General features: G+C 32.7%; 1 protein-coding gene and 2 pseudogenes across 1 annotated transcript; all 3 read left to right on the top strand.

Moving 5' to 3' along the window:
* Positions 1 to 6,582: 6,582 nt before the first annotated feature.
* On the top strand, positions 6,583 to 8,167 carry LOC131657843 (serpin-ZX-like). Its single transcript, XM_058927198.1, has 2 exons — positions 6,583 to 6,978; positions 7,361 to 8,167. Exons 1-2 carry the CDS (start codon positions 6,583 to 6,585, stop codon positions 8,165 to 8,167), a joined length of 1,203 nt encoding a protein of 400 aa, XP_058783181.1.
* Positions 8,168 to 10,600: 2,433 nt separating this feature from the next.
* On the top strand, positions 10,601 to 11,896 carry LOC131657841 (serpin-Z2B-like; annotated as a pseudogene).
* Positions 11,897 to 16,603: 4,707 nt separating this feature from the next.
* Positions 16,604 to 24,830, top strand: LOC131657840 (serpin-ZX-like; annotated as a pseudogene).
* Positions 24,831 to 26,240: the final 1,410 nt, after the last annotated feature.

The raw sequence follows: 26,240 nt of genomic DNA, 5'->3' as shown, positions 1-26,240 counted from the left end.
GGCATCGTGTAAAGTTTGTAAGCAAGAACTGAACCCTAGAGAGAAAACAAATTATAGTCTAACAGTGAGTTAAAATTGTTGCAATATATAAGTATATAGTTTTCTTGGTAATCAAGTTATTATTAATTATTTTTGTAACCGTAATTAATTAAAACAAAAGGATTTACAACAATTTAAATCATTAACTCATTTTAATCAGTTATGAGACATCAAACTAAAAAATATTTACATAAAAAAATATTTTTTTTCAAATTTTATCTTTCACGTTTTTACTATTTTATCATTCAATCATAGTTTTATAAATTTAATATGATGGCTATTAAAATATTAAATCGAGTCTGGTAAATTTCTTTTTTATTTGTAATTTTGGTATCCGGCCTTCCGACCGATTAATTCAAGAGGACCAATGTCGTCGTCCACTAGCAATAGTCCGTTTACAACTAGAGTGAATCTTTGTATGAATTGGCCCAACAAATGTGGTAAAATCGTATAATCGAATTTACATAACTCTTAATTCAAACTAGTAACAAACCCGTGCGTTCGCACGGGTTCTGGTATGCGACGCGCATTTTTTTTAAATGTATAGTTTTTTAATAGAAAATGTCTGATACCCGTAAAAAAATAATAATTGAATTTATAGAAAAAAATCTGACACCCGTGAAAAAATAATAATTGAATGTATAGAAAAACCTCTCATACCTGTGAAAAATAATAATTAAATGTTTAGAAAAAAGTCTGATACCCGTAAAAATATTTAGATCAATAAGACTATGGTAATATATCTAAAAATAAATACTAAAAAATTTAGTAATATAAATAATTATAAAAACAACAAAATTTATTCCGTGTTTGGATTGATACATTAATTTTAAATATATTTAGTTTAGGATATTACAATTTTATATTCTTATTATTTATTACAAATCTGAAACATATTTTTATTTATTAATTATGTACAATTATATATGATTTTTCTCATAGGATTGATTTGTTAAGTTAAGAGTCTTTGTTAAGAAAATTTGTATTAATTATTTTAATTTTGAAAAAATTATCAATAAATATATATACAATCATATCCAGAACAAAAATTTGTATTAATTATTTTAATTTTGTATTAATTATTTTAATTTTAAAAAAATTATAAATATTTAACATTTTTACTTTCATATATATACAATCATATCTAGAACAAAAATTCTTAACATTATGAAGATTATTCTATTTATTAAAAAATTATCAATAATTGTATTAATTTAGATTTAGAAATACTCTAACCGAATAGTCTTTCTTGTCAAGGTAAACAGCTTATCTTTCTCTATTACTCTAACCGAATAGTGTTATGCGATGGAAGAGCACGCGACCAAAAGATTGAGAGACGACGATGTATCGGAGTTCTGCAACACCTCACAGTATTTGAATTCCGACGGAGTGGAGATCGGAGAAGAAGCGGAAATCGAGGCAAATTCAAACTCAGAAAAAAGTAAGAGCATCCACATCCATCATACTCATTTGAGTTCTTTAAATGGGACCCACTCTATTTTTTAATATTATTTTAAGTTTTTTAATTATTTGAACAACTCATCTACATTTCTAAATATTCATACAACCCATTAAATATTTTAAATGGGTCCCACTAAACCCCCACAATACACCATACAATTAGAGCTGTCAAAATGGGCTCGGTCTATTGGGCCGGCCCATAAGCCCTACAATTTAGCGCGGGTCGGGCCGCAAAATAGCTTAAAAAAACACGACCCTGTCTTTTTGGGCCAACCCATCGGGCCTATGTTTTTTATGGGCTGGGCCGGGCCGGGCCAAGCGGGCTTCGGGCTGGCCCATTAAAAAAAGATTTTGGTAAATTTTGGAGAAAAAAGATTGAGATAAGATATGATTTCATAAATGTGTTCTCAAGTCATAAAGAAAAGTTAAAGAGGATCAAGATATATTTTCAAAATGATGTGATCAAGGAAATGATTGTGAGATGTAGAGAAAATTTGATAAGTATTGGTGATAATATTTAGTTACTTTATACTTTTACATGGATGATTTTGTGGTATTCATATATGTTTATGGATAAATATTTTAAACATCACTTATATACGTTTATGATGACTCTCTACTTATGTTGTATTGCATTTATCCATTACATCCTTTTTATAAAATTAAAATTATAATATTGAAATACGGGCCGGGCTGGCCCATCGGGCCGCACGGGCCTTTGAAAAATGGGCCGGGCTCATTTTATGTGGTCCATTTAGCAATTGGGCTGGGCCGGGCCAGCCCATTAAAACACGTTGGCCCACCGGGCCGAAGCGGGCTGGGCCGGGCCGACCCATTTGACAGCTCTACATACAATACATCTATTGTTGCAGTTTTTGAAAAATAAATAAATAAATAAGGCCAAATAAATGTGTAGGAGCGCCCTTTAGTTTGTGAACGTCATTTAGTTGAGGAATGAAAAAAGAAGTGAATTATCCATCATATTCTGACACAGTTTCTTTAAAAATTGTGTAGAAACCCCAAACATGAACCGATAATCATGCTCTAACAGCTTAGAAAATTGACAACTGAGACAGTCAAAGATAACAAAAAAGTAGCTTTCGAGGGTACAGCAGAGTTGTCTAAGGTTGTTTCACCAATTAACACCCTATGTGAGTCTTTCACCAAAAAGAGCCTTTCGGTCTCTTCTAGCATAGCCAAAAAGAAAAAAGTGTTTTCAGCTGAAGAGGCGGCGGAGTGTACAAACGCCTTGTGCACGTGTCCCGAGAGGAGTTTCGTGGGGAACTCATATGAGGAAGCGTGTGAAGGAAAAAATAACATTAATGAGGAAGGGACAGATCAATCTGCAAATGAAACAGGGTCTCATATTGGGCCTATCCTTTCAGATGAGGCTCATCCAAGTAACGGCCCATTATCCTTTGATGGGGCTTGAAGGAAGTACGGGGTTGTATCATCCAAGAGACAAAGCTCAATGTGGTCACTAACTCTCTAGTTCAGTCCCTTTGGGGAAATTCATTTTATGAATGGAGCTTTTAACACGTATGTAATAGGGGTGGCCTTCTTTTGATATAATGTTTTTCGAAATGAATGTTCCTCTTTTTCTTCTCGAGGTGGAGTTTTCTTAGAGTCTGTTTAGAGTGGCGGAGCCTCGAAGTTGATTTGTTTTGAAGTTAATGTTTATTCCAATTCATTATTGGGTAAGAAAAGAACTGTGTGAGATCATCTTTGTTGAAGTCTAATTTCAGAGGTGATATTTGGTGTGTCTTAGGTGATATCAATTCTACTTTCTCATGCCTTCTATTATTTTATCTGGACTTACCAAATAGAGTCTTGAGAAGTTGTTGTTAGAAATATGAACTTGCTAACTGGGAAAATTGTTCTATCTAATGAGGAAGTTGGAACCAAGTTTAGTGCACTCTTGATCTTTGGAATTTGCTTATGGAAGAGGACTCTCATTTGTCCCAAACATAGAGTTAAGGCACCCCACAGTCTCCAATGTAAAGAAGGTAGAGCTGGATGGGGAAAAGATTTTGATGCAGAGCCCGATGTTGTTTTTGTTTATGATGTAGAAACAATAACTTATAAGGGTACATAGACTGAGGCTAAGGCTCATGCTGACAAACATGTGGAGGCTCATACTGAAATATAAGTGGTTGTTGAGTCTAACACAAAGATGGAGGCCCAGACTTAAACGAAGGTGACGATTCAGGGTGATATTGAGCCATCTATGCACACAGATGAGGACTTCCCTGGAGGCCTAGTGATAGTATCTTTTTCACCGCATATGTCGATCATGTGGCATTCAGACTATGGCATAGAGAGGTATAAATATTATATTATAACTTTTTTTATTCATTAATGATTAATTGAGAGTAACTGATGATTTATTCTTTAATATTTATTGGACCACGTAACATTGAAGGTGCCCGCCTATGTGGCGAAGTTGGAGAAATTTTTAGATATTCAAATTCCTAATGAATCCAGACATATTGTTATTGATGTCACTATATAACTACGACAACTCAATCAAACCGTAGTAATAACTAACTTTTACGCTCCTGAATTTTTTATTATTTTATTACAAGACATGTTATTACCAAGGTTATTAAAATTAAAATACTTATCACCACGGTTATTACCAGAAACCGTTGTGAAAAGTACTTACATTTCATCACAATTTTTAGTATCAACCGTAGTGAAAGTTGTTACTTATATATAACCAAAGTTATCTCGCTTAAGCAAAGAACAACCGTCTCTCTCAAAGCAAAACCCCAATATTTATGTTACACCTTTCTTTTCTTCCACAAAACCATTTCTTCTCTTCATAATAAAAGGTAATCAATTTCAAAAGTATCTCATCTTTATAGTTCTTCTTCTTCATACGCTTTGTTCTATGTTATTCATATGCTTTTTCCATCTTTCTTTGTATAGGTTCTTATATTCATCACCATCGAAGAACTTTCAAGGCACGTTATTCTTTAGACCTATTCATTCCATTTGGTGTTACAAAATAGGTGTTATTCATCATGTGTCAAATGTGCTTGGTGGGTTTCTTGTCTCCTGGGTTTGTTTGTAGGTTTGATATTACCTCTTTAAGCTCTCTAAGCTTTCAGAACTCCATCATCTCTTCTCCAAATTGAACGAGGCATGGAAAGAATGAATTCAACTTAGCAACGTTAGTTGTTGTGTTTGTGTCAGGTAAAATATTATTGTTGTTTTTGTTGTTGATTTTGTTGTTGTTGTTGTTTTATTCAATGACAGATGAGGAGATTATTGGTTGATAGAGAAAGCATTAAAAACGTGATTTTATTTAACACCCTATTGTAAGGTTATCTTTCATCTCTTTTATTCAGTTTGATGACTATTTATATATAATATATAATGAATTTGCAGAATCTAAATTTTTGCCTAGACTTTATAATTTTTCTGGCATCGCCACTAATTATGTATACATGTAATATTTTTCAAAATTTTTTATTAACCATTGTTTTTAATACCCGCTTAATAATTTTTTTTAATTGGCAATGGAATTAAAAAAGGAGTATAAAGGATACTCCGACCGAAATACAACGCGGAAAGCTTCTACTTCTCAAAACAAGAGAGATGTAGAATATATCAAACATGAAAGTTACAAGAGTCCATTAGTTTGTGAAAAGAACATAGCCACTTGCAAGAGTTAAACATGATCTCCGATATACATTCGGTAAAACTAAACGAAGCATTCTTAAAAATGATCGCATTGCGCCTATTCCAAATGCACCAAGCCGTTGCTAACCATATGACCGCAACCGTAAACCTTTTGGCTAAATTCTTCATCTTCTCAATGGGAAAAAAGAACCCCTCAAACTCCTCCAATGTTATATCCTCAATGAGACCAAACACCTTCTTCCAAACATTTGTCACAACCACACAAGAGTGTGGAGGAACTATATTCGGTTCTGTTTTGGGAAATTTATGGCAAAAATGAAGTGGTGGGCAACAAAGGGGTGTGGAGTTCAGCAGGATGGCAGTGGAAGATTAAGATAGGGCAAGAGGTTCTGGGAAGGGAGGCTACGGCTGAACTGGAAGCATTGAGCGTGCTGCTGACGGGAATTTCACCTATCGTGAATACAGAGGACAAGGTAATCTAGCCTTTTGATACTTCTAAATGTTATACCGTGAAATCTATGTATGCAATCTTCAAACGTGTCTCAATCGAAGCTGAGGTCCAGTCAAGGAGGAAAGCCGATTTTAAAACTATTTGGGAAGTGTCTGTTCCATCGAAACTAAAAGTTTTTGGTTGGAGGCTCCTATTGAATAGGTTACTTACTAGGGAACAACATAACTGCTTAAGCGAGGTATTATTCTGTTACAACAAGAGGCCACCTGCGTTTTTTGCCATCTTGATCAAGAAGATTTTAATCATTTTATGCTGGTATGTCCTGTTCTGAAACCTTTAAGGCTGAAGTTACAAGGCTGGTTGGATATTCATGTGGCTGAAGTTACAACTTTTTTACTCATCACAAAAATATGGGTAGTGAACTTTCAACCAATCGCATGACACTATAATTTTTATATATTTAATTATTTATTAAATAGAATAATACCTTACCCAACTTTTTTTTTAGCTTTGGTAAATAAGAATTCCATTTTATTTTTTATGTTCGACAATATGTAGTACCTTATTCATAAAATATATCTTTTTCTTTCTATAAACAATTTTTTTATGTTTGACAAAACGTAATAGAATATCTCTTTATTTTATATGTACACATTTAATACTGATTTTGATAATTCAGTTACTATTTTAATTCATGTTGTTGATTGATTGCATTATCATCCCTTGATTCTCTCTCAGATAACTTTTTGCTCTTCATCTTTTCCATGCCTCTTACTGTTGAAGATTTGGCAGCGTGATTATTGCATATATATTTAATTAGAAAATAAATAAATTGCAAGATTTGGCCCCTAATATTTTTGCATGTCTTAATTAGCAAGACATCTTTTGTATATATATTTCATTAGAAATAGCATGTAAACGGTTTAGGGTTTAGCAAGCTACTCTCTTTTCAACCTCTCTAGTGTTTTACAATCGGAATAAGAATGAAACTTCTCGCCGAATCAATCACCAACCTAACAGAGGTTTCAATGGCCATCGCCAAACATTTGTTCTCCAAAGAAGAATACAAAGAAAAGAACATTGTGTTTTCGCCATTGTCGATCCAAATCATACTCAGTATCATCGGTGCTGGCTCTGAGGGTACCACACAACACCAGCTTCTTGAATTCCTCCATTCTAGCTCCACCGACCATCTCAAATCTTTATCCTCTCAACTTGTTTCCTATGTGCTCGCCGATAACACACCCGCCGGCGGACCTCTGGTGTCTTTCGTCAATGGTGTGTGGGTTCAAGAATCATTTTCTCTCCAACCTTCCTTCAAAGAAACTGTGTCTACTGATTTCAAAGCTACTCTTGCCTCAGTTGATTTCCTAACCAAGGTATAATAATCTTGAATATGTCAATGCTTTTATAATACTTTTTATAGTATTAAAATAATGGATTAAACTGTTTCTTAATTTAGTTTTATTTTCATTAAATTAATTTTTTGCTTGATTATGAAAGACTATGAAGTGGCCTAAATATAACAAAACTATGGTTTTTTTGGTCATTGCAATGTGATTTTATATTGAGAGGTGTTTGAAATAAATAGTTGTGAGACACTTAAATTATAATTTTTGGTGTAGAAATTGTCTGATCTGATTTCAGATGAAGTTGTATAAGTGATTTTAAATCACATTTCAGTTGTAAAAACACGGGACACTAAAAGAATTCATTTGATCTTTTTGCATTATTAATTTTATATTTGATATTGTTTTGAAGGCACATGAAGTGAGAAAAGAAGTGAATTTATGGGCTGAAAAAGAGACAAAAGGTCTTATAAAAAATCTACTTCCACCTGAGTCTGTTGACAGTTTAACCAACCTTATCTTTGCAAATGCATTATACTTCAAAGGAGCATGGTCGTCAGAGTTTGATATATCAAAAACAAAAGACTATGATTTTTACCTTCTCAATGGCAGCTCAGTCCAAGTTCCCTTCATGACGAGTAAGCAGAAACAATTTATTAGTGTTTTTGATGGTTTTAAAGTCCTTCGCCTTTTTTATAAGAGTGGTAGGTCATATAAGCATGAAGATAGGCGTAGTTTCTCTATTTACTTTTATCTTCCTGATGCAAAAGATGGATTGTTAGCTTTGATTGAAAAGGTTGCTTCTGATTCTGAATTTTTGGAGGGTACACGTCCTAGAGAATCAGTGCCCGTAGGTGACTTTAGAATTCCAAAATTCAATATTTCATTTGGAATTGAAACTTCTAATATTCTAAAGGAATTAGGAGTGATTTTACCTTTCACTGAAGGAGGTTTGACAAAAATGGTGGACTCTCCTATGAGCCAAAACCTTCATATTTCCGGCATATACCACAAGTCTTTTATTGAAGTGAATGAAAAAGGAACTGAAGTTGCTGCAGCGACCAGTACTGATGTTAAGGTTACTTGTGGTAGGCGTACCAAACCACCACCGCCTCCGATAGACTTTGTAGCTGACCACCCTTTCATGTTTTTGATAAGAGAAGATCTGTCTGGAACAATACTCTTTACTGGACAAGTGCTCAATCCTCTTGTCATGTGATGTGTTCTTCTCATTCTAGAATCAATTGGATCTCCCCTAGATTAAGAGGAAATCATGTTTTTTTTATAGAATTTTTCTCTTGCTCATTGAATTGGCTGCTGTTGTTTATTTCAAATTGCTTCCACTAATTTGTTTTCTTTCAATTGTGCCAGACTTGTGCTTTGAATCCTCGTTCCAAACAATTACCCTTCATAGGCATTTCAAATTAGCTTTGAATGATATTATAAAAATCCTTACACAAAGATTTATCAGTAGCATTAAAGATGATATCATCCGCATATATTAAAAAAGTTGTATCAACCTTCCCTTTTCAAAATAGTTTTTAAGTAGAAATTTGCTCAGGAAATAAGGACAAGCACGAGGGGCTTTGTTTAAATCATATATATTTATAGCCTTTTTAACATGAAAACATGATTAGAAAGTTCAACGTTTTTAAAACAATATAACATGTAGATGTTAAAGGATGCTTTCCAAACTCTACTTCTCAAAACAAAGAAGAGGTAGGTATAAAAGTTACAACCAACTTTTGAAGAACAGCAAAGCCATATCCACGATCTAAACACGATAGCTCATACAATCATCAAACGAAGGGGTAACCTGGTTGAAAATAAAATTGTTTCTCAATAACCACAGGCTCCATATTGAAACTAACCATATAACACCTAGAACTTTCCTCTTCAAAGCATAGTTGATTTTGTCAAAATGAAAGAAGAGAGACTTATACTCCTCCAAGGTTAATTCGTTAGCAGTCCCCAACCACTTACCAATTCTTCTCCAAACGTAGTCCGCAAAAGGGCATGTCTCGAAAAGATGAGAAGCAGATTCTTCGTGTGCCACACATAAAACACAAAGAATGTCATTTGGTTCAGATATAATATTACGTTTGAAGAGATGATCTTAAGTGGCTATCCTATTAAGAATAACTTTCCACCCAAAGAATAATAACTTCGTCGGTGCTTCGATCTTCCACATATTATTCAAGGCTTTCACGACTTCTTCTTGAAGGACAGCCCCTACGATATTCACTTCAGCCATCAGTGCATAGCAAGATTTAACAGAAAAAATACCTCCAGCTGTCAGGTTCCAATGGTGGCTGTCTTCACCTTCACGTTGCAAAGAAAAATCGGAAAGCAATTCCATCAGCTCTTCCCCATGCGCTTGCTGCATCGAAACAGAGTTGTCGAATATGAAATCCGAGTTCAAACACCAGCCTGTATCTGTCCACGTGCCAGTCTGTGCCACGCTGCAATTTTTGTTCGTAACCGCGGCAAAGACTTCAGGGAAAGCCTCCTTTAGAGTTTGATTTCCCAGCCATTTCGAGTGCCATAACGCTGTCCCCCGGCCGTTATTCACCTTGTTCATAATTTTGGATAAAATCTTGTATAACCTTCCCACGAGGCAAATAGGAAGAAAATTAAAAATGAAAGGAAGAAGCAATATTTTTGAAGAGATAAAATGTAACTAATGTAATAGGATCAAATGTTAATGTAATAGAATCAAATAGGAAAACAATAAAAATATCAATAAAAATTTGTAAAATAATATAACATTGTAATATAAAAATTTATAATGGATAATTTACTAGTTGCAAAGGTAAGGTAGAAAAATCTTACCTTTAACTATATACATATACTTTTTCGAATTATAGAAAAACAATTTCTATTAATGAGATCAGGTAAGATTATTTTAATAATTGAATGGTGCATTGGGAATAAAATATCTCTTTATTATATTTAATATTGATTTTGAAAATTCCGTATTGATTACATTATCAGTTAGATTTGTCATTCTCTCATGCACCTTTTTCGCTCAATAATATATTTCGTAGCCTCTTATATTATTGGTCCTCTAATATTATGAAAATAAATCGTAAAATTTTGGCCCTTAATATTTTTGCGTAACTTGATTAGCAAGGCACCTTTTATATAAATAAATAAGGGTTTAGGGTTTAGCAAGCTATTCTCTTTTCAACCTCTTAGGCTATGTTTGAGAGTTTAGAGGGGAGAGGAGGGGAAGGCTTCCAAAAATGAAATTTTAAAAAAATATAGGAAAATATTTGACATTTTTTGAAAAAATGATTTTGTTTAGAATGATAAAAGAGTCGTTATCATTAGTAAATTTTTAATTTTCAGAATACCATAACAACCTAAAAGATATTTGGAAAATTTATGTAAGCCTTCAAAACCCTCCAAAACCCTCCTTCAATACAATTTTTGAGTTCCCCATTTTATGGGGTTTTTGGTTTTATGAATAAACTCAAACCCTCCAAAACCCTCCTACCCAAAATCTTTTTATCCTTTTCATCCAATTCTTCCTATTTTTCAAAGCCCTCCCCTCCCTTCCCCTCCAAACTCTCAAACATAGCCTTAGGGTTTAGGGTTTTGCAAGCTACTCTCTGTTCAACCTCTCTAGTGTTTTACAATCAGAATAAGAATGAAACTCCTCACTGAATCAATCACCAACCTAACAGAGGTTTCAATCGCCATTGCCAAACATTTGTTCTCCAAAGAAGAATATAAAGAAGAGAACATCGTGTTTTCGCCATTGTCGCTCCAAATCATACTCAGTATGATTGCTGTTGGCTCTGAGGGTTCCACACAACACCAGCTTCTTGAATTCCTCCATGCTAATTCCACCAACCAACTCAAAACGTTATGCTCTCAACTCGTTTCCTATGTGCTTGCCGATAACAGTCCCACTGGCGGACCTCTGGTGTCTTTAGTTAATACTGTGGAGGTTCCACCATCAATTTCTCTTCAACCTTCGTTCAAAAAAAGTGTAGTTAATAATTTCAAAGCTACTATTGCCTCCGTTGATGTCGTAACCAAGGTATATTAATCTATCATCATACTTAAACAATCAATGTTTTGCTAATTAGCCGAATGACCTTTTTGTATTAGTATTAATATTATTTTTGATATTATTTTAAAGGCACTTACCTTTACCAATGAAGTATACTTCAAAGGAGCATGGTCAACGAGGTTTGATGAATCCAAAACAAAAGACTATGATTTTTACCTTTTGAATGGCAGTTCAGTCAAGGTTCCCTTCATGACGAGTAGGGATAAACAATTTATTAGAGTTTTTGATGGTTTCAAAGTTCTCCGCCTTTCCTATGAGGGAGGCAAGTCATATAAGTCTAAGGATAAGCGTAATTTCTCTATTTACATTTATCTTCCTGATGCAAAAGATGGATTGTTAACTTTAATTGAAAAGGTAGCTTCTGATTCTGAGTTTTTGAAGCGTACACGTCCTGGAGAAAGAAAGGACGTAGGTCACTTTAGAATTCCAAGCTTCGATATTTCATTTGAACTTGAAACTTGTCCTATTCTTAAGGAATTAGGAGTGATTTTACCTTTCAGTGAAGGAGGTTTGACAAACATGGTGGATTCTCCTTTAGGTGAAGAACTTTATGTTTCCAGCATATACCACAAGTCATTTATTGAATTAAATGAAAAGGGAACTAAAGCTTACGCAGTGACCACGTGTAAATTAAGATGTACGAGATCGTGTAGGCCTCTCAAACCACCACCGCCTCGTATAGACTTTGTAGCTGACCACCCTTTCATGTTTTTAATTAGAGAAGATTGCTCTGGAACAGTACTCTTTATTGGACAAGTGCTCAATCCCAAACTTGTAAAAAAGGGACCATTAATGCAAAAACGGCAGCACCAAAACAATAACAAAAGGCAGCAACAAAACGATAACAAAAGGCGCCGCAGTCATTAACGGTTTCTATGAAGAAAAAGAAATTGCAGCTAATTTTGTATTAGGAATATATTTTTACAGAATTAGTCTCTTTCACTCGTTGAATTAGTTAATGTTTTTTATTTCAAATAGTTTCGCTCTAATTTTTTTCTTCCATTGTACCTTTTTTTTTTGCTTTGAATTCACATTAAAAACAATTACATTTTAAGTTGACACATCTCAAATTCTAAGACCATCTCCAATGGTGCAACCCATTTTAGAGTTCTTTATGGGTCCCACCAGCCATATCATCTTAAAATGATTTATTTAACTTTTATTTTATTGATGTAATTCTAATGGGTCCCACAACTTTACCTCATAAAATAATTTGATTGGGTACCACAATATTTTACTAGTTGCATTGCAATGCAACACTACTATGACATGGAAAATTGTTTTAATATTTAATTATTATATTAATGTATAGGTGGAGAACTCAAAGGAAAATACTACCATTGGAGATGCTCTAAGAGAAATAAAGAGAACTCATATTTTGCATTGGTTGAAGAGAAATGAGTAATAATCGTTACTCTTACATTGGTAAGAGTGGCATTGGCTAATATGCATAAGGATTTTCCTTATGCATCATGCATAAGTCAATCTAAGCCATTGGATCATGTTTTTAATCCAGTATTGAGTATTGAGTGGTGAGTATTGAGTTTTGAATAGTGAGTATTGAGTAATAACAATTGATCTTTAGAATTTGATCTAATGATCCAATAGTCCATAATAATCTATGCACGGTGCATAAATTTTTATCTATGCACGGTAACTGCACCCGGTAAGAGTAGCTTATATACACAGTTGATTTACCAAAATAAATAACTTATTACCATTGTATGGAGTAATTTACAAAACCAAGCAACTATAGTAAAATTGATATTTACAATATTGTTCTTCATTTATTATATAGGGAAGAAAAATTTAAAGTAGAAATATTAATAAATGATAAATGATATATTGGGAAAAATATCATTAACGTCCTTTATAAGTCGTGATAAATTTTTTTTTTTACAAAGTAACTTATAATTTGGATTATGAGATGTTATAAAAATTATCATATTGGACTTTTCACAATTTACACATTCTAAGTCAAAACCTCATTATATTAAGCTTATTATATATGTCCTCTCACTTATAAATGGTTCAATTAAATTGAACATCATTTTTTTCACCTAATGTTTAAAAGTGTCCTTTTTTGTCTACTAACAGGACATTGAGGCAAAACTGTCTCAATGGAACTATTCCAGAATGAGTTGCCAGTATTTCAAGCTTGACCAAAATGTATGTGAAATAATGGTTTCTGAAAGCTTACAGGCATCTTTCTAAGTATATTCCATCAATTAAGTATATGACTGATCGTCCAAACTTATCTTTTGCAGTCAGCTAGACTCAAATAATCTCAGTGGCTGAATTCCGCAGTGGTTGTTTAAAGTTTCTAAATACAAGTATGAATGGTAGATTAGTAGTTAAATGATCATTTAAAATACCATTTAAACAAATCTTTCTCTAGACAAAAAAAAAACATATCTTTTTCTATACCAACAACAACAAGAACAACAAGAACAAGAATTATCATCACCAGAGTCTACTCCAAGACGGGTAAGATCTTTGGTGGACATATATGAAACCTATCACATGGCCAAGGATGAGACTATTTTTAAAAGCATTGACGAGCCTGTCAAAGTGAAAGTCCAACCGATATATATTATTTACTTGACTCTTATTTTTGTATATTCTAATCCTTTACAACGTGCTTATCTAGAAAAGAATAATATTGGATCTTCATTAGACTATGACTTTTTAATTTAAAATATTTTTAATTACTCAATTTTTTTTTAGAGAATAAACTATATTAATCAATCAAAAAAACGAATGAACCAAGGCGATAAACTCCAGCCACCCAAAATTCCAAACCTAAGGCATCATGAGGCCACTAATGTATCTCCTACATTTTGGTTTTATCCAACATCTATTCACTATAATTTCTGTGATATTATCCTCTACCACCCAAAATTCCAAACCTAAGGCATCATGAGGCCACTAATGTATCTCCTACATTTTGGTTTTATCCAACATCTATTCACTATAATTTCTGTGATATTATCCTCTATAGTCTGGAACAGAATATTACTACCAAAGCAATTGTCATTTCTAAAGTGTCAGATTTCATGAATTGTCTAAGCCAAAGCACACTTCAATATTGCAACTCTGACTCCTTTATCATTGCAGTTGTCAACTTTCCGCGGTACATGCTTAATATTAAGCCACTTCAAGACCGCTTCCCAGATTTTCTTGATTGTGCTACAGTTAAAAAACAAGTGTTGAATTGTTTCGGTTCCCTGCAAAACACACATATATCATCATCAATAATCCAAATCTCTTTAATCTCTCCTTTGTTGCAAGTCTATCTTGACAAGTCATCCAAAGAGTAAAGATGGCACGGGGTCGCACAAGGTTGCTGAACATCAACTTTTTCCATCTCACAGTTGGAATCCTACCAACCATCTCCCTCTACTGCCTCTTAGTAACAAATTTATCTTACTGCATCATGTTACCCCATTCCGTACCCTGGCTAGCATAATCTCTTAGGTTTAGAATCTTTTTCAATTCTTTTTATTTCTACCAAATACTGATTCTTTCCATTTTGTTGATGAAATGTCATAAAAAAGTCATTTGAAATACACAACGTGAAGTTTTCAAAGAAAAAAATATAATTCAAGTATCAAAATGAAAAGAATTATCAATCTACTACCTATCCTTTATTTTAAGATTGAGCATAGTACCGAAAATGCCCTTTCTTCCAAAATCAATTGCACTAACAATTGTCCATTTTTGTAATTAACAAAATGAACCCTTCCTTCTACTTACTTTTCAGAACAAATTCACCAAGTGTTGCAATATCATTGGTCCAATTTATTTTTCCCTTTTCCCCTCCTTTCAAAATGATACCCTTCTCTCTTCTTCCTCCTCATTATGTATTACGTTCTCTCTCTCTCTCTCTCTCTCTCTCTCTCTCTCTCTTCTTCTTCACTCTCTTTTTTGTTTAAACCCTAAAACCGCCCCGAGTCACCTCTCACCTCACCCCATGCAATGCTCACCCAAACAATTGGTGTTAGAACATGGAAAGCTCCTCCCGGTGTTGTTGTTTCTGCAGTCCAGGTAGTCTCTCAGCATTTTTGTGCCCTAATAATGTTTTGATACCAGTAATATTTGAAAATAATGCTTGGGATACTAGATGATATTAACATGTTTTGGATACTAGATGACACCCTTTCGATTTGAATTGTTGGTGATTCTTCGAGGTAATTTTTGCTTTGAATGAATTTTCTTAATGACTTTTTTGTTTTAGTTTTTTCAGGTTTTGATTTCTTTGCAAACCTGCCTTTGGGTCATTCCCTTTTGATAACTCTGCTGCTAAATCGATTGAGTTTAATGACTTTCTGGTTTTGATTTTTTGTTTTTATAGTTGATTTAAGTTGTACACTGCTTAGGTTAATGTAATTTTTAGTTGATTTGAGTTGTAATACTGATTAGATACTTTTTCAGCCTAGCTCCTTTGTAGGACATATTCGCTGCTGGTACTGAAACTTCCTTTGGTGTTAGCTAGCAGGTTAGCGCAACTGTTAAAGTGAGTTTGAAACAGTTAGGTATTAGTTGTTAAGACCAAGTCAGTTAAATATCTGATGTCTGCAGAGCATCTGCTGAAGAAGCCATTCAGAAGATGCAGGGAAAGATAATAGGTCAATAAGTGATATGAGTTTCTTGGGGTAGGCCCCTAACAGCCAGACAGGTAATTTTCCTTTAGATATGGTTACTTTCTTGACAAAATACTTATGCTATATAACCTTGGGCATTTGTGTATATCATTCGTTTGAATTTCATAAACTCTTTCGATGTACAGTCAGAGATTGCATGTGCCCTTCCCTTAAAAATACACTTAAGTTGTACAAGCAAGGTGAACTTGAAACTCTACTATCTGTACATTTTGTAATGATGTGTAGTACAATTACCAATGAAGTACACTTGCTTTAAGTTTGATGTAGTTTGTATGCCTTGCAGGATCAATTAAATAGTAATGTAACAATAATGATTCACAAAAAGGCCAAATGGGAATTTCCTTTGGAAGCAGAGGCATCCAATCAGCCACGGAGTTGCCTGGTGTTTTTCCTTGGCTGGTATGTTTCAGAGAATATAACTTGTCAATATATAAGATGGTACCAAGTACCAACCTGGCAGGTTTATTCCTCAAAATCTGTTTGCTCATTTGCCGTGTTTTTTAATCTAACAGCTGGTTTTTCTTTAATTTTATTGGATTGAATGCAGGTATTTGTTATGGTTGATGGTGTGGTTGTTGGATAATTGGTACGGTGCAGGTTTGTGTTAAAGTTGTATTGGGCTGAAAAACTATAATTGAACATGTATTTAACTAGAGTAGATAGAGGGTATTCTGCTATTGTTATTTGAGAATCTTTGGTAGATATAACCTATCAATACTCACATTTTCTTCATCCCTGCCAAATTTAGAATGAAAGAAAGAAAATGGTGATAGTTGATGAGATCCACCAAGAACATAAGGTTGAAGCCCCTACACTATGTTTGCAATAGGCACTTTTAAACAAATGTCATTTGTTTCAAAGTTCCTCCACCGTTATTCATTGGTTTCAATTCTATTGCGAATTATCGAAAATGTTAAACGATATGATGGATCCTGATTTGATCAGAATCACTCAGGAACAAATGAGTCGCATGTCTCTTGCTGATATGGCTCGGATCCAACAACAGGTTTGTGATTTTTCATATCGATTCGTTAAATTATGTTAATAAAAACGCAATTTAATTACAAATTCAATATATTTTGTTATTTTGATTTGGAATTTAAATTTGAAGCTGAATGGCTCGGATCTCAAGTATTGGTTTTCAATTTCAATATATAATTTATAGATTCTTCCAACAATAATTGAACTCTCTGCCTCCAATGATTGAGCTGTTTGTGTTAGCCTTCTCCAAAATTTAAGTCTATTGTGATGTATTAGTGTGTATGTTGGCTAATACATTGCTTTCACTTTTGAGTTTTCAAACTTTTAATAGATGCTAATCACTATTCTAAAACTTCAAATTGTTAGCTGATATTTTGCACTGGATTTAAATAGAGCTCCTGGTGGAAGCCACACTCATTACACATGATTCTTATACTTAAGTCTCAGGCATCATTGTCTTTTACTGAATGAATGAAATGATTAGATAACTCGAAATGGAGGTAAAAGTTTGTTGAAACTTGAAATAGGTGGATTATTTAATGAGCATGCTTAATTTTCTGTTAATTTTAGTTGCATGTTTAAGTTGTAACCATTTAAAGATCTTTTTGTACTGATCTGTTTGTATTGGCAATTGTTTTAGAGGTACTTCGTCGCTTCAATTGAAAAGGGCGGGCAGGCTGCGAAAATGTAAGTTGAAAATTAATACAGTTGTGTTTAATACTAAATCGAACAACAATTGTCTTCCTTTTCATTACTATTTATGCTATGGACAATATATTCTTATTACTTTAGTTGCATCTTTTGTTTCCTTTAAATAATATATTTTTTCTTGATAAAACATGTTTCTTGCTATCTTATAACTACTTTGAATTTTTGTTACATGGGTCAGTTTGTAAATTTTTACTATCAACTGCTGAAGGTTAAGTAAGATTGGAGTAAATCTTACATGAAACTTCTCTTACTACACATAACTTATATGTAGACAATTATTAGAATGGTAGATAACATTAAGCCTTCAAGCTCTTCTGCTGTTCCTTGCAACCGTTCGTGACTCAACTTGCATGTGTGTTTTGCAAAATACTTAGATGTATGGTTGTTTGGCCTTAGGCTTATGATCTATTATGTACTATCAACATCATTCTATATTTTATGTAAGCACTAGCAATTATTTGAGTAAACCATGTTTTAAAGTGTCTACAAACAACTGCATCATGTATTTTAAAATTTAAATAAAATTGTTGTTTTGTAACTATACCAATTTTCCTTTTCGATAGACCACTTGACTTGGTATCTAACCTTCAATTTGCCTTCTCTTACCTAAGTTGATCTGGTATACTAGACAAATGTTATCATATCAATGCATAAGTTGTGATAAGCCATCAAGATGACTACATCATCACTACATCATAATAAACTGTAATTTTTTATGAGTCTTTGATAGTGTAAGATACTTAGACATTTTATATGCTTTTGTCATGATTTATTCAGCTCATTAATTTGAGCCGATGTTTTCATTTGTGAAAAAGTATTAAATACTGTCCTATAGTATATTCCAAGTAATAGCTATAAAAACGTTTATAATTTTATAAACAAATTGAATGTTTAACTAATTTTAAATATTAATTTTTTTCTCAATTTTTTTTGTTATTTTTGTTGGCACTTATATAATTTTCTATTAAAGTTTAATATATCATGTTGAAAACAATATTTAATGATCTCATCCGTAGTACATGAGGGTTTTATATCTATTGATGAGAATAAGGTTCAACTTCTGGGAATTTTATCATTGAAATTTAGTATTTTTACGGGTCAATATCACCACAATATCGGGTCACTATCACCACAATACTGTTTTCAATAAAATCAACAAAATATTTATAAATTTTTTTAATTATTAGACATATTGAATTTATCATATTAATGATTTATATCATATTTATTTTTTAAATATTTTCAGTTAAAGTTATTTAATAATAACAATTATATTAACAACAATAAAACCTTATCGAAATAATCTAAGATATAAATAAACTTATCTGTGTCGACTTATTTTAAATTTTTTTTGTGGATCATTATTTTAACTTGAAGCCTAATTTTTATACTACTAATATCTTATTATAATATCTTATTAATACATTTTTTTAAATGGTTAATTTCCATTTTATATATGCAATTTGGTTAAGCTTCTCTACTTCACATTTTTCGTATCGTTCATAAAATACTACACCATAAATAGTGCACCCGTGCGACAGCACGGGTCTCTGACTAGTTGACAAATATAAGAAGAATTGAATATGACAATAATAAAAACAAATTTAAGTTTTTTATAGAAATTTTAATCTAGTAGTAGGAATTACATGTATATTGTATATATAAATTAAAATATGTTTTCTTTTTAAAATAATAATTTTTTGTGATAAAATAATATTTGTAAAATAATATTGTTTTTCTTTTAAAAATAATTAACTTTTTTGGTAAAACAATTTTGTTTTTCTTATTTAAATTTTTTATCGCATTTCAAAAACAAAATCGTGTGTACCACTCAAGTATCCGTGCGAATAAACGTGGAGTGATATAGTACGCGATATAATATTGATATTAAATTATTAATTTAAATATTGAATAATAACGGGAACATGAAGTTACTGATCAAAATATTTAATAATAACATAAACATGAAATTACTGATCAAAATATTAAATAATAATGGGAACACGAAGTTACTAATCAAAATATTGAATAATAACAGAAACACGAAGTTACTGATCAAAATATTAAATAGGTACCCGTGCAAACGCACGGGTATCCTACTAGTTAAGGTTTAAAGATAAACACCTAAACCTAATTAATTTTAATTGTTAAATACCAATTTCTTTAAGAGAAATGGTCTAAGGGTACATAAAGAAGTCAAAGACATCCTACTCTAACCCTAAACAAATATTTACAAAGGTACACAAGATTCTTTCAAAGAAATAATTAAAACAAAGAGATTTTTTAGTTGATTTTTCAATGTAAAAGACATGTTTCTAAATTAATTTTTAAATAATAAAATATCAATCTTTTTTGGGATTTTTTAACATGACATAAAAATATATAACATAAATAAACTAATCAAAAAAAGGAGTGAAAAAGATCAATTTTACTATTTTAAATAATTTTTCAAAGTTGTGAGGAAATCAAAATAAATTAGTGGTAAAAAAAGATGAGATTGTAGTCACTAGGGCTTGCCTCTTACACACTCCATAAAATATGGACCATCAGGCCATCGCGCGCTTGGTGAAAATATAATTCATTTAGTTCAACAAGTATCAAAACAAGTGATAGAGAAAGTAAAAAAAATAAAATGCAAAAGGTCTGGGGCGAGGGGGGTTCGAACCCTAGACCCTATGGACGCGCTAAGTTCAAGTATGGTTACTAATTGTGCTGAAACGATGTAGTCATAAGTAACATGATCCATTTCCTTGTATTTTTAAAACAAGTCATGAATGGGATTTTTTTCAACTTCATCTTCCTCATTCAGCAACAACAATGGCGCCAAGAACAACAACACATAAATTCAAACTTTTTAAAAACTTAATTATTTTTAACAAATTAAGACTCTAAACTGATAAGCATTTAATCACGAATCCAATCACATGATTAACTAACATTAACACTCAAATATGAACAAGAATTTCCGAAAATAATTAAGAACCCTAAAAACTTAAAATCAAAATAAATGATCAATTGTAACAATCAGGCCCTAAAAGTTTAGGGTTTTTGTTCCCTATATTATTCTGAACACAATGGTATCAAGAAATGCAACAAACAATGCACAAATGAGTATGCTCAAGTTTAAGCAAAATACCTCTGAAAGTGAGAATCAAACTCTTGCTTGGAGGTGTTTCTAAGATACCAATTCAATCTGAAATCCATTAGTGATGTCCAAGGAAGCTTTCTGGGCGCTTAGAACTTCTTGAGGACCCCTGCAACATCAAACACGGTTTCACCTACAAAGCAAAAAAGTTATGGCTGGAAGTGTGTGTTCCAGGTGTTACAAATCTAAAACAGGTGTTTGGATAGCTTATATGTGATATAGAAGGTATCAAACACAAAAAATCCAAGAACGCACGAGCCAAATCAAGAATCACAGCTTTGGTTCAAAGAGGTCTTTTAATGAAAATTTGAGAAGTGATTTCTGGTTCAAGGCTTTTAGTAATTGTTTAGAGGTTATGGATAACTTATATATGACTAATATTAGAAGCTATTTGAAGTGTTTGTTTGGTTGGTAAGTGTTTGATTTGGATTTTGGTAGGTTAAGACCTTGAATGAACCTTTAATGGAGGTTGAAATGTGACTTTTGGTTAGGGGACCTTTAAGAGGTTGAGGAAGGTATGGACAACTTCTAAATGATGTTTAGAAGTTGTCTAAACCTTTGGTTGACACCCAGAACTTTTAGAACTCGAATTCACTAGAAAAGTGCAAAGATAAGAAAAATGAGAATTTCAAGTGAGGTGGGACTTGGAGAATTCTTGCGTGTTTGATTAAGGGAGTGAGACCCTATATTTATAGGCATAATTTAGGATATGTGGAGGGAAAAAACTCGGAAGTTTGAGTTCACATGTGATACTTGTACCACATTGCTTGTTTATGAAGAAACGAGAAAGTCATGGTTTCAATGGTGAAGTAAAATCCTTTAAGCTTGCTTGTGAGGCTTTGATATGATCTTAGAGACCTTGCTTGTTGGTTTTAACTTGCTTTTGTTGCAGAAGAGACATGGGGGAGGCTCAAGAAGAGTGGACTTTGCAAAAGCAATGCTTTTCTAAAATGGAATTGGTGACTTTTGTACACAAATGATATAAAACTTGGATAATGCTTAAAACACAAGGATCATAGCTCAAAAGAGTGCGTAATCTTCTGTTTTTGCCTCTTAAACAGGTTAGAGGGGCTGTACTTTGAAGATTCTTGCAGATATGAACAAAATTCAAACTTGTTCTTCATGTTCATCTTCATTCTTCAAGTGTTCATGGAGCCTTGTTTGCAAAATCACATCTCCTAGCTCAAGCCATGGATTTTCATGCTATTGATCTATTGGGAAAGACCTTGCTACATACTTCAAGTCCCTTGTTAAAAGTTTCCTCAAACTCCTTTGGGAACATGGAGAAAAATGGCCATAGGAAAAATCAAAGTGAAAACACTTACAAATTTTCTAAGTTTTTTGAACATAATCTTCAAAATTCCATATCTCTCAAAATAATCATTTTTTGAAGAAATGTTCAAAGTGATGAGTTGTTTTTTTGATCAAGATCTACAACTTTCATGTCTGGAGATTTGAGTTTGTAGGCAAAATTTGGAGTTCCCAAAATTAGGTCAAATTCACTTAAAACCCTAATTTAGACTTTTGTTGACTTTTTGATTCTTGATGAATTTTCTTGATTTTCTTTGGTCAAATATCTTCAATAATCATATGATGATGATTTGAATCCTTAAAAGTTCATAGTTGGCCATTTTTCTCAAAAGTCAATGGTTGACTCACACAATTGACTTTTTTCCAAAAGAACTGCAGTTTTGTGATTTCCAAATGAATCAAGCTCTCCACTTCAAATAAATGTAATGGATGGATTATTAGGTTGATTTGGATGCCCTTGAATCATGGTTTGAGCCTTGGAGCCATGTCCTGATTAAAATTCAACCCTTTGGTAGAATTAGGTCAAAAACCCTAATTGGGGCCTCTAGTGAAGTTGAAGGTGATTGACCTTGCATTGAACCATCCTTGGGACTTGATATTGATTAGAGAATCCTTTGAATCATAGGAGAATGTGGGATTTTTTTGTGTGTCTCAAAACCCTAATTTGCCCAGTCTCTTCCTGATTAGTCTCCTATCTTGAGACACAAGCAACAAACAACAAATTTTTGTATTTTTGGATTAACAAATGATATATGCATGATGACAACGATAATAATGATGATCCTACTATTTGGAATATGGTGGGATCTCAGTGATTAAAAACTGGGGTACAACAACAACCAAGAAAAACGTGAACGTGGGTTAAAGAAAAGATATATTGATTGACTTGAAAAAATATTTAGAAAAAAATCATAAATCACATTTATTAAAAAGAAAAAGAGTATAAGTTGTTGTGATAAAAAAGAGAATATAGAATGACTTTTTGAGAATGGTTCACAATTTATTATAATTTGTAATTATAATTAATAATGAAATCACATTTATTGGAAAGAGAATAAAAAAGGGGAATATAAGAATCACAAGGGTTAGGCGGGATCGGAAAAGAAATTAGACGTTAATGTAAGTGCTTAGTATTGTGTTTTAATGTATTAAGGAGTTCCTAGTCTCTCATTTTATTTGGCTTTCGCACCGGTTTCCGATCTACACAGTAGATTGACTAATTCAGCTCGTGCTACGGCGTGCACTGGTCAAGCGTTGTTTCTACCAGGAATCGAACTCGGTATTCCTCGAATATCGTTCTTTACAAAGACTCGTTTGCCACTCGATTTCAAACGCTTGGTTAGCCTCTCATTATTGAAGATTGCACAGAGTGACTATTGCATTTAATTTTATTAGAACATAAATCGTAAAATTGGCCCCTAATATTTTGGCATAACTTGATTGGCAAGTTATCTTTTGTATATATGTGTTATATGCCATGAAAATAGCATGTAACTATTGATTAGGGATGGAAATGGGCAGAGTTTGGGCAGGGTACTATAGTACTCATCCCCATACCCGCAGTTTAAAAAAAACCCCGTACCCGAGCCCAAACCCGTGTGGGTATCAATATTCATGCCCGTACCTGTACCCTGTGGGTACCTCAATGCCCATACCCGTATCCGTCTACGCGCATTTATAGTAAAATTAAATCGTTTAATTACAAAGTATCATATAATTTAAGTCTTTTTAACAATATTAAAAAAATTATGTATGTTATTGTTGAGTTAAGAAACAAATAACCACTTTTATTAAAATGTGTAATGATTTAATAGCGATATATTTTTTAAAAAAATTTAGAATCATGCATTTTTATATAATAATATAAATGAAATTATAGAAATATGTAGTGTGGGTATGGGGCGTGTTGGGTAGTAAGGTGCCCGTGCCCGCACTCATACCCGCATATTTTAATGGGTAATTACCCGTGCCCGTGCCCATACCCATTTTTATGGGTATTTACCCTACCCGATATGGGGTTTTTTGTGGGTACCCATTGCGTCTGTATTTGGGTAGAGCAACCCTTTTGCCCTAGTTGAATTCAATTACCTATTAAAAAAAAAGAATCTCTCGGGTGGAGCACCCCTTATGCTCTTTAGTAATTCCATTGCCTATTAAAAAAAAAGGGCTAAAAAAGAGACAAAAGGTATTATAAAGAATCTACTTCCACCTGGGTCTGTTGATAGCTTAAGCAGACTCATATTTGCAAATGCACTATACTTCAAAGGAATATGGTGGGAGGAGTTTGATATATCAAAAACAAAAGACTATGATTTTTACCTTCTCAATGGCCGCTCATTCAAAGTTCCCTTCATGACTAGCATGGATAAACAATTCATTAAGGCTTTTGATGGTTTTAAAGTTCTTTGCCTTTTTTATAAGGGACGTGACTCATATAAGCACGAGGATAAGCGCAATTTCTCTATGTACATTTATCTTCCTGATGCAAAAGATGAATTGTTAGCTTTGATTGAAAAGGTAGCCTCTGATTCTGAGTTTTTGGAGCGTACATGTCCTATGGTTACAGTACCAGTAGGTGACTTTAGAATTCCAAGATTCAGAATTTCTTTTGACCTTGAAACTTCTAGCATGTTGAAGGAGCTAGGAGTGGTTTTACCTTTTTCTGAAGCAGGTGGAGGTTTGACAAACATGGTGGCGTCTCCTATGGGTGAAGAACTTTATGTTTCAACCATATACCACAAGTCATTTATTGAAGTAAATGAAAAAGGAACTGAAGCTGCTGCAGCGACCAGTAGTGTAGGTGTATTGTTATGTGAGCCTGAAAGATGTCCGCCTCCAATTGACTTTGTAGCTGACCACCCTTTCATGTTTTTTATTAGAGAAGATTGCTCTGGATGTTGGACAAGTGCTCAATCCCGAGGTTTTAGAAAACAGTTCGCAAAAACGACCACAACAAAATAGAAAACTTATATTTACTTCCATTTTATAATCAATTGGAATACCTCTAAGAGGAAAACTTAATATTCTTAATAAGAATACTTTTTATAGAATTAATCTCGTTGTTTATTGAATTGGCGGATGTATTTATTTTAAGTTGTTTCGCTTTAATTTTTATGTCTCAATTGTGTCGGACAGACTTGTGCTTTCTTTTTAATAAGAAAATTGATTGATAAAAATTGAGAGCACAAAATGTACCCACAATAGAGAGATACAACAGCCACCTACATCATGAAATTATCAACATAGTTAATGACATCCTACTTCTATTGTCAGTTAGGCTTTGGTTAACATGCATAAGAATTTTACTTATGCATCATGCATAAGTCTACATAAGCCATTGGATCATGTTTTTAATCCAGTATTGAGTATGGAGTATTGAGTGGTGAGTATCGAGGAATAACAATTGATGTCTAGAATTTGATCTAATAATCCAAGGGTTCATAATAATCTATGCATGGTGCAAATCTATGCACGGTAACTGCACCCTGTCAGCTAATAACCAGTTCCAAAAAAATGATTTTGGTATACTTAACAATATCCTCACACTTCTAAATTGATCATTGAACGAAATGCCATAACAATATCCCCACACATCTAAATTGATCATTGAACAATATACCATTTCTTTTTATAAACTTCCACGCATGAGAATAGTATTGTCTTGTATGCACTACAACCAATCCTTTGCTCGACCCGTAAGAAAAAAACCAAACAAGTGTCATAAAATTTAGTTAGATGTTCTTTTAAATAATTTATTGTAACAAGTTGATCTTTTATGTTTTTTTCCTACAAATTAGTTCTTTATCTTAATTAACGTCTGCATTGTTAATTTTTTCCCAAACTCCTTTAAAAAAACCTGAAGTGGCAAACATGAATAAAAATAAAATTATTGCACATATTTTAAAATTTTAATTGCAATTTTGCTATGAAATTAAATGAGAATTAAATTATTATAAAGTCAAATAACTCAGTTTCAATATGTGCAATAATCCCTAACATACTGCTTAGTGTTCTATGGGATCCTAAAATCAATTTAACAATCTAAAGTCAAATAACTCTTAATTAAAATAAGAATTAAATTATTATAAATATTAATACTTTTCAATTTTTATTACAAATCTAAATATTTTTCAATCTTTTTATTATATGTTGTTTTCAAATTCAGGTTAATTAATAACTCAAAATTTGATATTTTGTTACTAAAAATATTTCTTATGTTTTCATAAGTATTTTTTAATTAATATATCTTTATTATGTTTAAATATTTAAATTGATTTTGAAATTTCCGTCATTACTTGAATCCATGGTGTTGATTACATTATCATATAGCTTTGTCATCCCTTGATTCACTCTTAGATACGAACTTTTCGCACAATATCTTTCCCTTCAATATATTTAG

The sequence above is a fragment of the Vicia villosa genome, linkage group LG3 (genome assembly GCF_029867415.1).
Source record: "Vicia villosa cultivar HV-30 ecotype Madison, WI linkage group LG3, Vvil1.0, whole genome shotgun sequence".
In the NCBI taxonomy this organism is placed as follows: Eukaryota; Viridiplantae; Streptophyta; class Magnoliopsida; order Fabales; family Fabaceae; genus Vicia; species Vicia villosa.
Note: the sequence above shows the minus strand (reverse complement) of the source record. Positions and strands in the feature narration are given on the sequence as shown.